The 12,254-nt window shown below is 44.2% G+C and overlaps 1 protein-coding gene across 1 annotated transcript in view; it reads right to left on the bottom strand.

Annotated features, from left to right (window-relative positions):
- LOC143804851 (uncharacterized) overlaps positions 1–3,157 on the bottom strand; it is a 79,167-nt gene extending 76,010 nt beyond the window's left edge. Inside the window, exon 1 of the mRNA XM_077283354.1 lies at positions 2,879–3,157. Within this exon, the coding sequence (XP_077139469.1) occupies positions 2,879–2,968 (90 nt within the window). The 5' untranslated portion in view covers positions 2,969–3,157. The remainder of the gene's footprint in view (positions 1–2,878) is intronic.
- Positions 3,158–12,254: the final 9,097 nt, after the last annotated feature.

The following is a 12,254-nucleotide window of genomic DNA, read 5'->3' as shown; positions in this document are numbered from 1 at the left end:
GAGGCACAGTGGTTCCACAAACCATCCATCCATGACACCTACCCCGTTTACATGGTAGGACAAGCTGGACACATTATCTAAGGCACTGGAATAACATAGCTATGGAAAAAGTGCAAATCGTATTCTTCTACGTCCACTATCTATTATAGGTTTTGTCTTCTATAACCCCTTTGCCAAAATGAGTTATTATTGGAAAACATTTTGGGCCCAATTCCTCAAAGCTTTAAAAAGCCATCTAATTTTGGTGTAACTGGTGGCTACCTGAAAGCTATGCGACTTTTGGCGTTCTCACTCCATGTTTTCCCACCTTTGTCAAAGTGGGGTGGGAGAGGGGAGAAACTACAAAATAATGACGAGTGCTTTTGCCACACCACAAATGTTACTGCAGCCGGGACGGAAGTAGGATTTGTGGCAGGGTGCACACAGAGGTGCGACTTCTCACCAATCAGCAGTGTCTGACCCCAGCTCATCTCCTCACCATGACCGCTGGGAACAACGTCAGTTTTCATTCTCATAACCCAACTGCAATAAATTCCTTTACACCTTTATGGGGACAAACAGGTGAATTCTTTAAGAGGTTTTATTTTCAAAATGGGATCACTTCCCAGAGATTTCCACGTATGGAGAGACCTGTCAACCAAGGCAGCAGGCGGGAGACGCCACCAGGGCCTGTCCGACTAGTCTACAGCGCTGCTTGGTCCCCACCAACTATTAAAGTATGTTTTACTGTGATATGCCATGAGTTCATACAGCCAGTGCCTGATACATGCTGCCTGTGGACCCGCCATGTATCAGTTGTCAGGTGCCCTTTAACCCCTTTCTGCCAGCTGACGGAATAGTACGTCAGCTGGCAGATCCCCCGCTTTGAGGTGGGCTCCGGCGGGGGATCAGAATCGCCCAATCTATCAATAAAAACAAAGGATTAACCTGATCGCTAAATGGCGTAGCAAAAAAAAAATCAAAACGCCAAAATTACGTTTTTTTGGTCGCCCCAACATTGCATTAAAATGCAATAACGGGCGATCAAAGGAACGTATCTGCACCAAAATGGTATCAATAAAAACGCCAGCTCGGCACGCAAAAAATAAGCCCTCACCTGACCCCAGATCACGAAAATTGGAGATGCTACGGGTATCGGAAAATCGCGCAATTTTTTTTTTTTTTAGCAAACTTTGGATTTTTTTTTCACCACTTAGATAAAAAATAACCTAGACATGTTAGGTGTCTATGAACTTGTAATGACCTGGAGAATCATAATGGCAGGCTAGTTTTAGCATTTGGTGAACCTAGCAAAAAAGCCAAACAAAAAACAAGTGTGATATTGCACTTTTTTTGCAATTTCATCACACTTGGAATTTTTTTCCCGTTTTCTGTTACACGGCATGGTAAAACCAATGATGTCGTTCAAAAGTACATCTCGTCCTGAAAAAAATAAGCCCTCACATGGCCATATTGACGGAAAAATAAAAAAGTTATGGCTCTGGGAAGGAGGGGAGCAAAAAACGAAAACGAAAAAACGGAAAAAGCTCCGGGGGTGAAGGGGTTAAAGAGAATATATCAGCAGGTTTTTGCTACATCATGTTAGAGCAGCATAATGTAGAGACAGCGACCCCGAATCCAACAGTGGGTCACTTAGTTTATTGGGTGCAGCAGTTCTGAGATCTTGAATCTTAGATCTAGCAATGCATCACAGCTGAGAAAGCTGACCCTGCCCACATCACTGCTGACCCCGCCCACACCAAGCTCTTTGTATATATTGTCTATTGAGAGTAAGCTGCTTATCACAGGAAGGGGCGGAGTCAGACTTGCAAGAGTGTGCACCAGCCAGCCTAAGCAACGATAATGTCCTGGTGATAAAACCTCACTGTAAATAAACAACAGCACACAGACTGATAAGTAACATGTCATTGAATTCTGTGTTTTAACCCCTACCTCATGCTGTACTCATATTACATATTAAAAACCTACTGACAGATTCCCTTTAAGGAACAAATGTGACATGGTGTAAATAAACCATTCCAGCAAAAGAGACGCTGCAAAATCCAAATAATGCTTTTTGTCTTCTGAGACCTGCTCAGAAATTTACAACCACATACAAGTTATTGTCACAAAATGTAAGATAAAGGAAGGTTTTCCTACATTTCCTACAGAAAAATTTGAAAATGTGAAATTTTGAACGACAAAAATTTGGTTGAAAAAAATGTAATTTTTTCACAGCTCAATTATAATAAATTCCCCAAAACAGCTGTTGGGTCACTCTGCCCTCTGCAGCCCTAGAAACATTCATTTTTAGGTCTAGTGTCTACAGCGGGGTTCATTTGCAGGTGTTTATATGGTATCTTAAAAAAAATCCAAAAACAGAGGCCCTAAAATACTCATGGTGCTCCTTTAATAAAGGATATTTCTAAAAATTATTAAATAAAATTATTAAATATTTTACATTTTACTTCCACTTTGCTCTAAACTCTTACCAAATGTTTAAACGATTTTTTTAACGAGTCAATTTATTAAAGTCCCTGAAAGTCACTTCAGAACTAAATTTATCTCCAGATAGCATTTCGGACATTTTGTTGAAATTTGGAAAAATTGCTGCTAAACTAATAAGTTCAATAAAGTCCTAAAACATAAATAATAAATAAAATGAAAGTTAAAACGAAGACGCCAGACAGGGGATTATTAACTGATCTCTGTGACTTACAAATTCTAATCTTATATTTTTTTTAATAATGTTTAATATTTTTAATTCTATTTAATTTTTTTTATATTTGTTTGACCAAAACTTAACACATCATTAAATACACGGGACACATTAGTGTTAGAACATATGAAGCATGAAGAGGTGGCTGGATCTGTAGGAGACGGGAATAGCACGACGTACCTTGTCCTCACTGCTCCCGCACAGATCTGTTGAAGTCGTTTTTTGTCTGTTCTGTTTCACAATCGTGTCGTGTTCCTCTTTTCTGCTCATATTCTGTCTTTACATCTCTTCAATATGGCTTTTTTTTTAACAAATGTTATTTCTCCGGCTTCGTCCTTCTATCTCCTGGTGGTCGGACTGTTTGTATCGATCGTTCTTCTCTTGTGCTGTTTTGTCCCTTTAGTCCACCTCTGTCACATGTCGTGGTGAGTTCTTTCAGTGTTCGTAGCAGGAAGTCCTGTGTGGAAATTAGTGACACCAGGGCTCAGCTGAGACTTGTTTCGTCACTTGGGAAATTACCACTACGTATCGAACTGTGGGAAGAAAATCAACATTTGTCATTTTCACTTGCCTGAAAATTTTTTTGAAAACTTTTTGACGTAGTAGAAAAAGCCACTTGTGACATGGGGGACAGGACAAACGTTCTAGATTCTCAATCTGGGAACAGGGGTTCAGAGTGCAGCTCCCCAATGCTCACGTTTAAAATTAGAGCTTTTTACTGATTATAACCAACCAGTCTTGCATTTAATATATTTTATGTTCTATATGCACAATTGTGTGATTATGGATTCTTTACTGTTAGGGCAGTGAGATTTCGGATTCTTTACTGTAAGGGTACTGTCACACAGTGGCACTTTGATCGCTACGACGGTACGATCCGTGACGTTCCAGCGATATCCATACGATATCGCTGTGTCTGACACGCAGCAGCGATCAGGGACACTGCTGAGAATCGTACGTCGTAGCAGATCGTTTGGAACTTTCTTTCGTCGCTGGATCTCCCGCTGTCATCGTTGGATCGGTGTGTGTGACACCAATCCAACGATGCGTTCGCTTGTAACCAGGGTAAACATCGGGTTACTAAGCGCAGGGCCGCGCTTAGTAACCCGATGTTTACCCTGGTTACCATCGTAAAAGTAAAAAAAAACAAAAAGTACATACTCACATTCCGGTGTCCTTCAGGTCCCTTGCTGTCTGCTTCCCGCTCTGACTGACTGCCGGCCGGAAAGTAAGAGCAGAGCACAGCGGTGACGTCACCGCTGTCATCTGCTTTCACTTTACGGCGGCACTCAGTCAGAGCGGGAAGCAGACGGCAAGGGACCTGACGGACACCGGAATGTGAGATCTTCCTATCTCTCAAAGGATGTCTGTCATCTGGGTGGTTTGTGATCGCTTTTCTAAGATGGTCCATTTGGTACCCTTGCCTAAATTACCTTCTTCCTCTGATTTGGTGCCATTATTTTTTCAACATGTGGTTCGTTTGCATGGCATTCCGGAGAACATTGTGTCGGACAGAGGTTCCCAGTTTGTCTCTAGGTTTTGGCGGTCCTTTTGTGCTAAGATGGGCATTGATTTGTCTTTTTCTTCGGCTTTCCATCCTCAAACAAATGGCCAAACCGAATGAACCAACCAGACTTTGGAAACCTATCTGAGATGCTTTGTTTCTGCTGATCAGGATGATTGGGTGACCTTCTTGCCATTGGCTGAGTTCGCCCTTAATAATCGGGCTAGTTCGGCTACTTTGGTTTCACCTTTTTTTTGCAATTCTGGTTTTCATCCTCGTTTTTCTTCGGGGCAGGTTGAGCCTTCTGACTGTCCTGGTGTGGATTCTGTGGTGGACAGGTTGCAGCAAATTTGGACTCACGTAGTGGACAATCTGACGTTGTCCCAGGAGAAGGCTCAACGTTTCGCTAACCGCCGTTGTTGTGTTGGTCCCTGACTTCGTGTTGGGGATCTGGTTTGGTTGTCTTCTCGTTATGTTCCTATGAAGGTTTCTTCTCCTAAGTTTAAGCCTCGTTTAATTGGTCCTTATAAGATTTCTGAAATTCTCAACCCTGTGTCATTTCGTTTGGTCCTTCCAGCTTCTTTTGCCATCCATGTGTTCCATAGGTCGTTGTTGCGGAGGTACGTGGCGCCTATGGTTCCCTCCGTTGATTCTCCTGCTCCGGTGTTGGTTGAGGGGGAGTTGGAGTATGTGGTGGAAAAGATTTTGGATTCTCGTATTTCGAGACGGAAGCTTCAGTACCTGGTTAAGTGGAAGGGCTATGGTCAGGAGGATAATTCCTGGGTTGTTGCCTCCGATGTCCATGCTGCCGATTTAGTTTGTGCCTTTCATTTGGCTCGTCCTGATCGGCCTGGGGGCCCTGGTGAGGGTTCGGTGACCCCTCCTCAAGGGGGGGTACTGTTGTGAATTCCGTTCTCGGACTCCCTCCTGTGGTCATGAATGGTACTTTGGTTAGTTCTGCTCTTGGGCTCCCTCTGGTGGCTTCAAGCGGAACTGCTGGTCACTAGGTTGACTTTATCAGCTGCTCTCGTTATGTTGCTATGCTGCTTCCCTATTTAACTCCACTCAGATCGTTACCTGATGCCAGCTGTCAATGTATCAGAATTGGTTCAGATCTCTCTTGGACTTCTCTGAGGACCTGGCTACTCCAGCAGAAGCTAAGTCCCTGCTAGTTCATTTGTTGTTACTGCTGCTTGAATATATTTCCTTGCTCTGCTAAATTCCAGTCCAGCTTGCTATCATGATGTTTCCTTGCTAGCTGGAAGCTCTGGGGTGCAGTGTTGCACCTCCACACCGTGAGTCGGGGCGGGGGTCTTTTTGCATACTCTGCGTGGTTTTGTAGTTTTTTTATGCTGACCGCATAGTATTCTTTTCTATCCTCTGACTATTTAGTAAGTCTGGCCTCCTATGCTAAAACCTGTTTCATTCCTGTGTTTGTGACTTTCCTCTTAACTCACAGTCAATATATGTGGGGGGCTGCCTTTACCTTTTGGGGAATTTCTCTGAGGCAAGGTTAGGCTTCTATTTCTATCTTTAGGGGTAGTTAGCTCTTAGGCTGTGAAGAGGCATCTAGGGAGAGTTAGGTACGCTCCACGGCTATTTCTAGTGTGTGCGATAGGAGTAGAGCTTGCGATCAGCAGAGTTCCCACTTCCCCAGAGCTAGTTCCGTTTTTTTAGTTTACTCATCAGGTCTTTCCAGGTGCTCCTAACCACCAGGTCCATAACAGAACTAGTCTGATTGCATATGTGGAGTCAGGAAGGAATTTTTCCTTCAATATGGGGTAATTATGATCTGCTTTATAAGGTTTTTGCTTTCTTTGGGATCAATATGTTAGGGTATAAGCAGTACTCAATGGACTGGTATCCACCTTCAACCTTAAAAATTATCAACCATTCAAAAAAATACAAAAGTATAAATTAATAGCTGTCAAGATTTAGTGCAATAGATCTTAAATTGATTTTATCTGTCGAGGTGTAGCTTACTAAATATTAGCAATCTAATTTGTGAAATAATAAAATACAAACATAAAGAATACTAGATAAAAATCAGTAGATCAGGAGAGCGGGCTGTCAGTCATTACATGTCTCACACTGGTAATGTCTCCCTTTATTTACAGTAATCTCTGGAGGTGGATCCTCAGGGAGAACTATGTCCGGCCCAGAGATCTTAATAGCTCATTTACATATTAAGAAAAATGTGGATTTCTCTGGAATATGACATCGGATCACAATATCAGGGTATAATTTTATTCAGGTTCCTATGACCTACATGTCCATCAGGACTGGGAACAAGGTATTTTGGTGCTCTAGGCAGTTGCAGCCAATAGCACCTCCACCCCAAAGCAAATGTATAGGTCATAGATTAACCCCTTTCTGACAATGGACGTAATGATCCGTCCATGTAACCTGGGCATACAGTATATGAACAGAGATGGATCATTACGTTATTTATTTAATGCGACACTGCGACCGAAGTGTGACAGCAGCCAAACATAAAAGCCCGATATAAATCTTGTATCGCTGTAATCGCACCAACCCAAAGAATAAATTTGCCTACTGATTATCGAATAGTAAAATATTCGGATTTGGGAAAATCGGCACAAATAATTTCTAATATCCGGGTATTCGTGCCAAATAATGAATCCAATGCAAGTCAATGGGAAAGTCGAATATTATTTCCTACACAATTACATGTATATAACGCTAAATTAAAATAACAATAAAAAAAAATTATACCTCCCGTTTAGCACATGTTCACACGGAGCGTTTTGGCTTTAGTTTTTCCTTTTACAATTGTGAGGATTCTCACTCCTACATTTGGGAGGTCTCTCCCACATTCCAAATAGTTAGCAAGATAGTGGAATTCATATTCCCCATCCCTTTACAATGCCAGATAAAACATGCCCATTTGAATTTTGGGCTTTTCCCGCCACCACCACCATGTCCACCGCCTTGTCATTATATGACTCTCCCTGACAATTAGCAGAGTGCCAGCAGGTGCCGTGAAACCTGAGTTTGGTAAGGGCCCTCAGGTGGCCCTGTATCATACATTTGGAAGAGCTCTTACTCCTACATTTGGTAGGTCCAGGCTCTGACTGGCCCACTGGAGAACTGGAGGATCCTCCGGTGGGCCCAGGCACTGACACCTGCTGGCAGGGCCCCCACTGCTCCAGGCCCCCCCCCCCCGCCCGCCCTCCTTGAAGACGATACTCACCCTGCTCCAGCGATGGTCTCGGTGTCTGCACTGCAACTCGTCCTGCTTGTGCGGTCACGTGGTACCGCTCATTAAGGTCATGAATATGCACATATTCATGACCTTAATGACAGTATCACATGACCGCACAAGCAGGAAGAAGATGCTGCGCCGCCGGCGGGAGTCGGGACAGAGCGCGAGCGCGAGGGATGTCGGCACGGCCGTGCAGTGTGTGGGACAGGTGAGTATGACTATGAGGGACGGGGGGACTGGGGAATGAAGGAGGACATAAGCCGGCGCGGGTGCGGGTGCGAAGGGGGGGGGGTCCTGAGATAAGCCATGCGTGCGAGGGGGGGATATGAGCCATGCATACTGGGGGCAGTGCTGGACACTGGGGCAGTTTGCTGGACACACTGGGGGCAGTGCTGGACATACTGGGGCAGATTGCTGGACACACTGGGGGCAGTGCTGGACACTGGGGCAGATTGCTGGGCACACTGGGGCTGATTGCTGGACATACTGGGGGCAGATTTCTGGACATACTGGGGCAGATTGCTGGGCACACTGGGCCAGATTGCTGGACATACTGGGGCAGTGCTGGACATACTGGGGCAGATTGCTGGACACACTGGGGCAATGCTGGACACTGGGGCAGATTGCTGGACACACTGGGGGCAATGCTGGACAATGGGGCAGATTGCTGGAGACACTGGGGCAGATTGCTGGACACACTGGGGGCAATGCTGGACACTGGGGCAGATTGCTGGACACACTGGGGGCAGTGCTGGACATACTGGGGCAGATTGCTGGACAACCCTGGGGGTAATATGCTTGACATACTGGGGCAGATTGCTGGACACACTGGGGCAGGACTGGAGGCATGGGCAGAATGTAGATACGGGGCATGATTGGAGACATGGGGCAGAATGAAAGACATGGGGAAGGATTGGATCATGGGGCAGGATGGATACGATGGAGACAGATGGGGCAGGATGGGGAGATCATATGGGGCAGGATGGATACTCATGAGGGCAGGATGGGAGAACATATGGCTGGAGCCAGGAATGAGATAAACGGGGCCAGGATGGGGAATATTATTACCATAGGGGCTAATAAAGGGATATTATTACTGCAGTGATGTATTTATTTTATTTTTTGAGGACACTGATTTAAATGGGGGGCGGTCCTGTTAGTGTGCAGAGTGATACTATGTCACCTCTTTTTCTTCATGTGGTGTAATGTAGAAGTTGTGAAAAATTAAGTAATGTGTTCTGCAAGCGGAGCTTGAGATAACTGTGTTATTTCCTGCAGAAATGAGTCCTGGCTGGAAGAAATGATGGCGGTCTGTGCTGGATGAAAGATGAAGGACTTCACAGAGATACGTCACTGGTGAGTCAGTGTTACCTATACACTGACACTATACACTGTATACTATATACAGAGGTCCTGTGTACAATGTCACCAGTGATCACTGTATTACCTATACATTATATACAGAGCTCCTGTGTATAATATCACCAGTGATCTCTGTATTACCTCTACACAGACACTGCATACTAAGTACAGATCTCCTGTGTATAATGTCACTTAGGCTGCTGTCACACATTCAGTATTTGGTCAGTATTTTTTTTGCATCAGTATTTGTAAGCCAAAACCAGGAGTGGGTGATAAATACAGAAGTGGTGCATATGTTTCTGTTATACTTTGCCTCTGATTGTTCCACTCCTGGTTTTGGCTTACAAATACTGATGTAAAATACTGCTAGTGTGACGGCAGCCTTATGGTGATAGTATTGTGTTTTTTTGTTTTTTTTTATTTCTGATCAGTATTGTAGTATTCAGTCACTATGTGGTGGTAATATGTGGTCTGGAAATGGTGTTGTGGTATTTGTCCCTTGTATGTGCTATTTGGTCACCAAGTGGTGGAAATATGTGGTCTTGATATGGTGCGGTGGTATTTGTCCCTTGTATGTAGTATAATTTGGTCACTATGTGGTCTGGTCATGGTGTGGTGGTATTTCTTCCTGTGTGTGGTATTATTGGTCTTGGTATAGTGGATTGTGTTGTGTATGGCGGTCATTTGTTCTCTCTGATATTAATTAGGAGAAGATTCTTTATTTCCATTAGAGTTTTAATGCTTTGTACACAGCGGCGGAGATGCACTTACAGGGGTTTCCTGTGGAAAAAAGTAATCACCTCTCCACAGGATAAGTGATAACATATTGATTGGTGGGGGTCTGACTGCTTGGACCCATTCAGCAAAATGTGGAACTTTTTATCCCCATTAGACTGGAGTGGCATATCCGACTAGATCACTGATCCATTCATTCCCTCAGTGGCTGCACTTGTTTTTTTCTGGAAGCCCCAAAGAGAATGAATGGAGCTGCGGTCAGATATCCCACCTGCCGCTGCATTTTAAAATAGTGATAAAAGTGTCCTGTCAGGGATAAAACTTCCCCATTCTTCCGATCGGTGCAGTTTCTAATGGTCGGATCTAAGCGATCACCTATCCTGTGGAGCCCATGGATCAGTGATAACTTAATTTAACCAAGAACCCCATTAATGTAAACTACCGTAATTATACATCCCAGTTATTGGGGCACACGGTAGATGTGCAGCAGCCGCCTGTGTTTTACAGCTGATGCTCCACTATAATGACAGATATTTGCATATAGCTGTAGGGTGGGCCCCTAGAGCCCATTCCTCTGGTGGGCCCCAGACACCCCAGTCCGACGCTGGGTAGGTCCCTCCCTCATGCCAAATAGTTAGCCAGATAGTGGAATACATATTCCCCATCTCTTTACAATGCCAGATGAAACATGCCCATTTTAATTATGGGTCCATCGGCTCAAATATTCTTAAAAACATATATACAGTCTATATATATATACATATATATATATCAGTGAGACACACTTACACTCACCGGCCACTTTATTAGGTACACCATGCTAGTAACGGGTTGGACCCCCTTTTGCCTTCAGAACTGCCTCAATTCTTCGTGGCATAGATTCAACAAGGTGCTGGAAGCATTCCTCAGAGATTTTGGTCCATATTGACATGATGGCATCACACAGTTGCCGCAGATTTGTCGGCTGCACATCCCAAAGATGCTCCATACAAGGCAGGATGGATCCATGCTTTCATGTTGTTTACGCCAAATTCTGACCCTACCATCCGAATGTCGCAGCAGAAATCGAGACTCATCAGACCAAGCAACGTTTTTCCAATCTTCTACTGTCCAATTTCGATGAGCTTGTACAAATTGTAGCCTCAGTTTCCTGTTCTTAGCTGAAAGGAGTGGTACCCGGTGTGGTCTTCTGCTGCTGTAGCCCATCTGCCTCAAAGTTCGACGCACTGTGCGTTCAGAGATGCTCTTAGGCCTACCTTGGTTGTAACGGGTGGCGATTTGAGTCACTGTTGCCTTTCTATCAGCTCGAACCAGTCTGCCCATTCTCCTCTGACCTCTGGCATCAACAAGGCATTTCCGCCCACAGAACTGCCGCTCACTGGATTTTTTTTCTTTTTCGGACCATTCTCTGTAAACCCTAGAGATGGTTGTGCGTGAAAATCCCAGTAGATCAGCAGTTTCTGAAATACTCAGACCAGCCCTTCTGGCACCAACAACCATGCCACGTTCAAAGGCACTCAAATCACCTTTCTTCCCCATACTGATGCTCGGTTTGAACTGCAGGAGATTGTCTTGACCATGTCTACATGCCTAAATGCACTGAGTTGCCGCCATGTGATTGGCTGATTAGAAATTAAGTGTTAACAAGAAGTTGGACAGGTGTACCTAATAAAGTGGCCGGTGAGTGTATGTATATATATATATATATATATATATATATATATATATATATATATTTATATTTAATTCAGTGCTAGATAGCAGAAAAGCCGGTAATTCAATTGCCGGCTTTTCCTATCTCCTTCACAAACCCGACAGGATATGAGACATGGTTTACATACAGTAAACCATCATATATCCCTTCTTTTATTACATATTCCTCTTTACTAATGTAAGAAGTGTCTCTGTGTAAAATTTGGGGTCTCTAGCTATTAAAGGGTTGGCGTGGGCTCCCGCACAATTTTCTCCGCCAGAGTGGGAAAGCCGGTGACTGAGGGCAGATATTAATATCCTAGAGAGGGACCATGGTTATTGGCCCCTCTGGCTAAAAACATCTGCCCCCAGCCTCCTCAGAAAAGGCACATCTGGAAGATGCGCCTATTCTGGCACTTAGCCTCTCTTGTCATGTTCTCAATGGCAAGGGAACATAGCATCAGCATATATAGGAACTAGCTCTTGGAAGATGGGAACTGAGCTGACCATGAACTAAACCTAACGCACAACTAGCAGTGGCCGGGTAGCATGCCTACGTTGATTCTAGATGCCCAGCACCAGCCGGAGGACTAAATAATGCCAGCAGAGGAAAATATTAGTCCTAGCTCACCTCTAGAGAAATACCCCGAAAGGAGACAGAGGCCCCCCACATGCATTGGCGGCGAATTAAGATGAAATAACAAACGTAGTATGAAAATAGGTTTAGCAAATTTGAGGTCCACTTACTACATAGCAGAAGACAGAAAGGACACTTTCATGGTCAGCTGAAAACCCTATCAAAACACCATCCAGAAATTACTTTAAAACTCTGGCATTAACTCATAACACCAGAGTGGCAATTCCTGTTCACAAGAGCTTTCCAGACACAGTAACGAAACTACAGCTGTGAACTGGAACAAAAATGCAAAAACAAACATGGACAAGAGTCCAACTTATCTAGTAGTTGTCTAGGAGCAGGAACAAGCACAGAGAGGCTTCTGATAACATTGTTGACCGGCAAGCAACTAACAGAGCAG

Source organism: Ranitomeya variabilis, chromosome 2, assembly GCF_051348905.1.
Source record: "Ranitomeya variabilis isolate aRanVar5 chromosome 2, aRanVar5.hap1, whole genome shotgun sequence".
Lineage (NCBI taxonomy): Eukaryota > Metazoa > Chordata > Amphibia > Anura > Dendrobatidae > Ranitomeya > Ranitomeya variabilis.
Note: the sequence above shows the minus strand (reverse complement) of the source record. Positions and strands in the feature narration are given on the sequence as shown.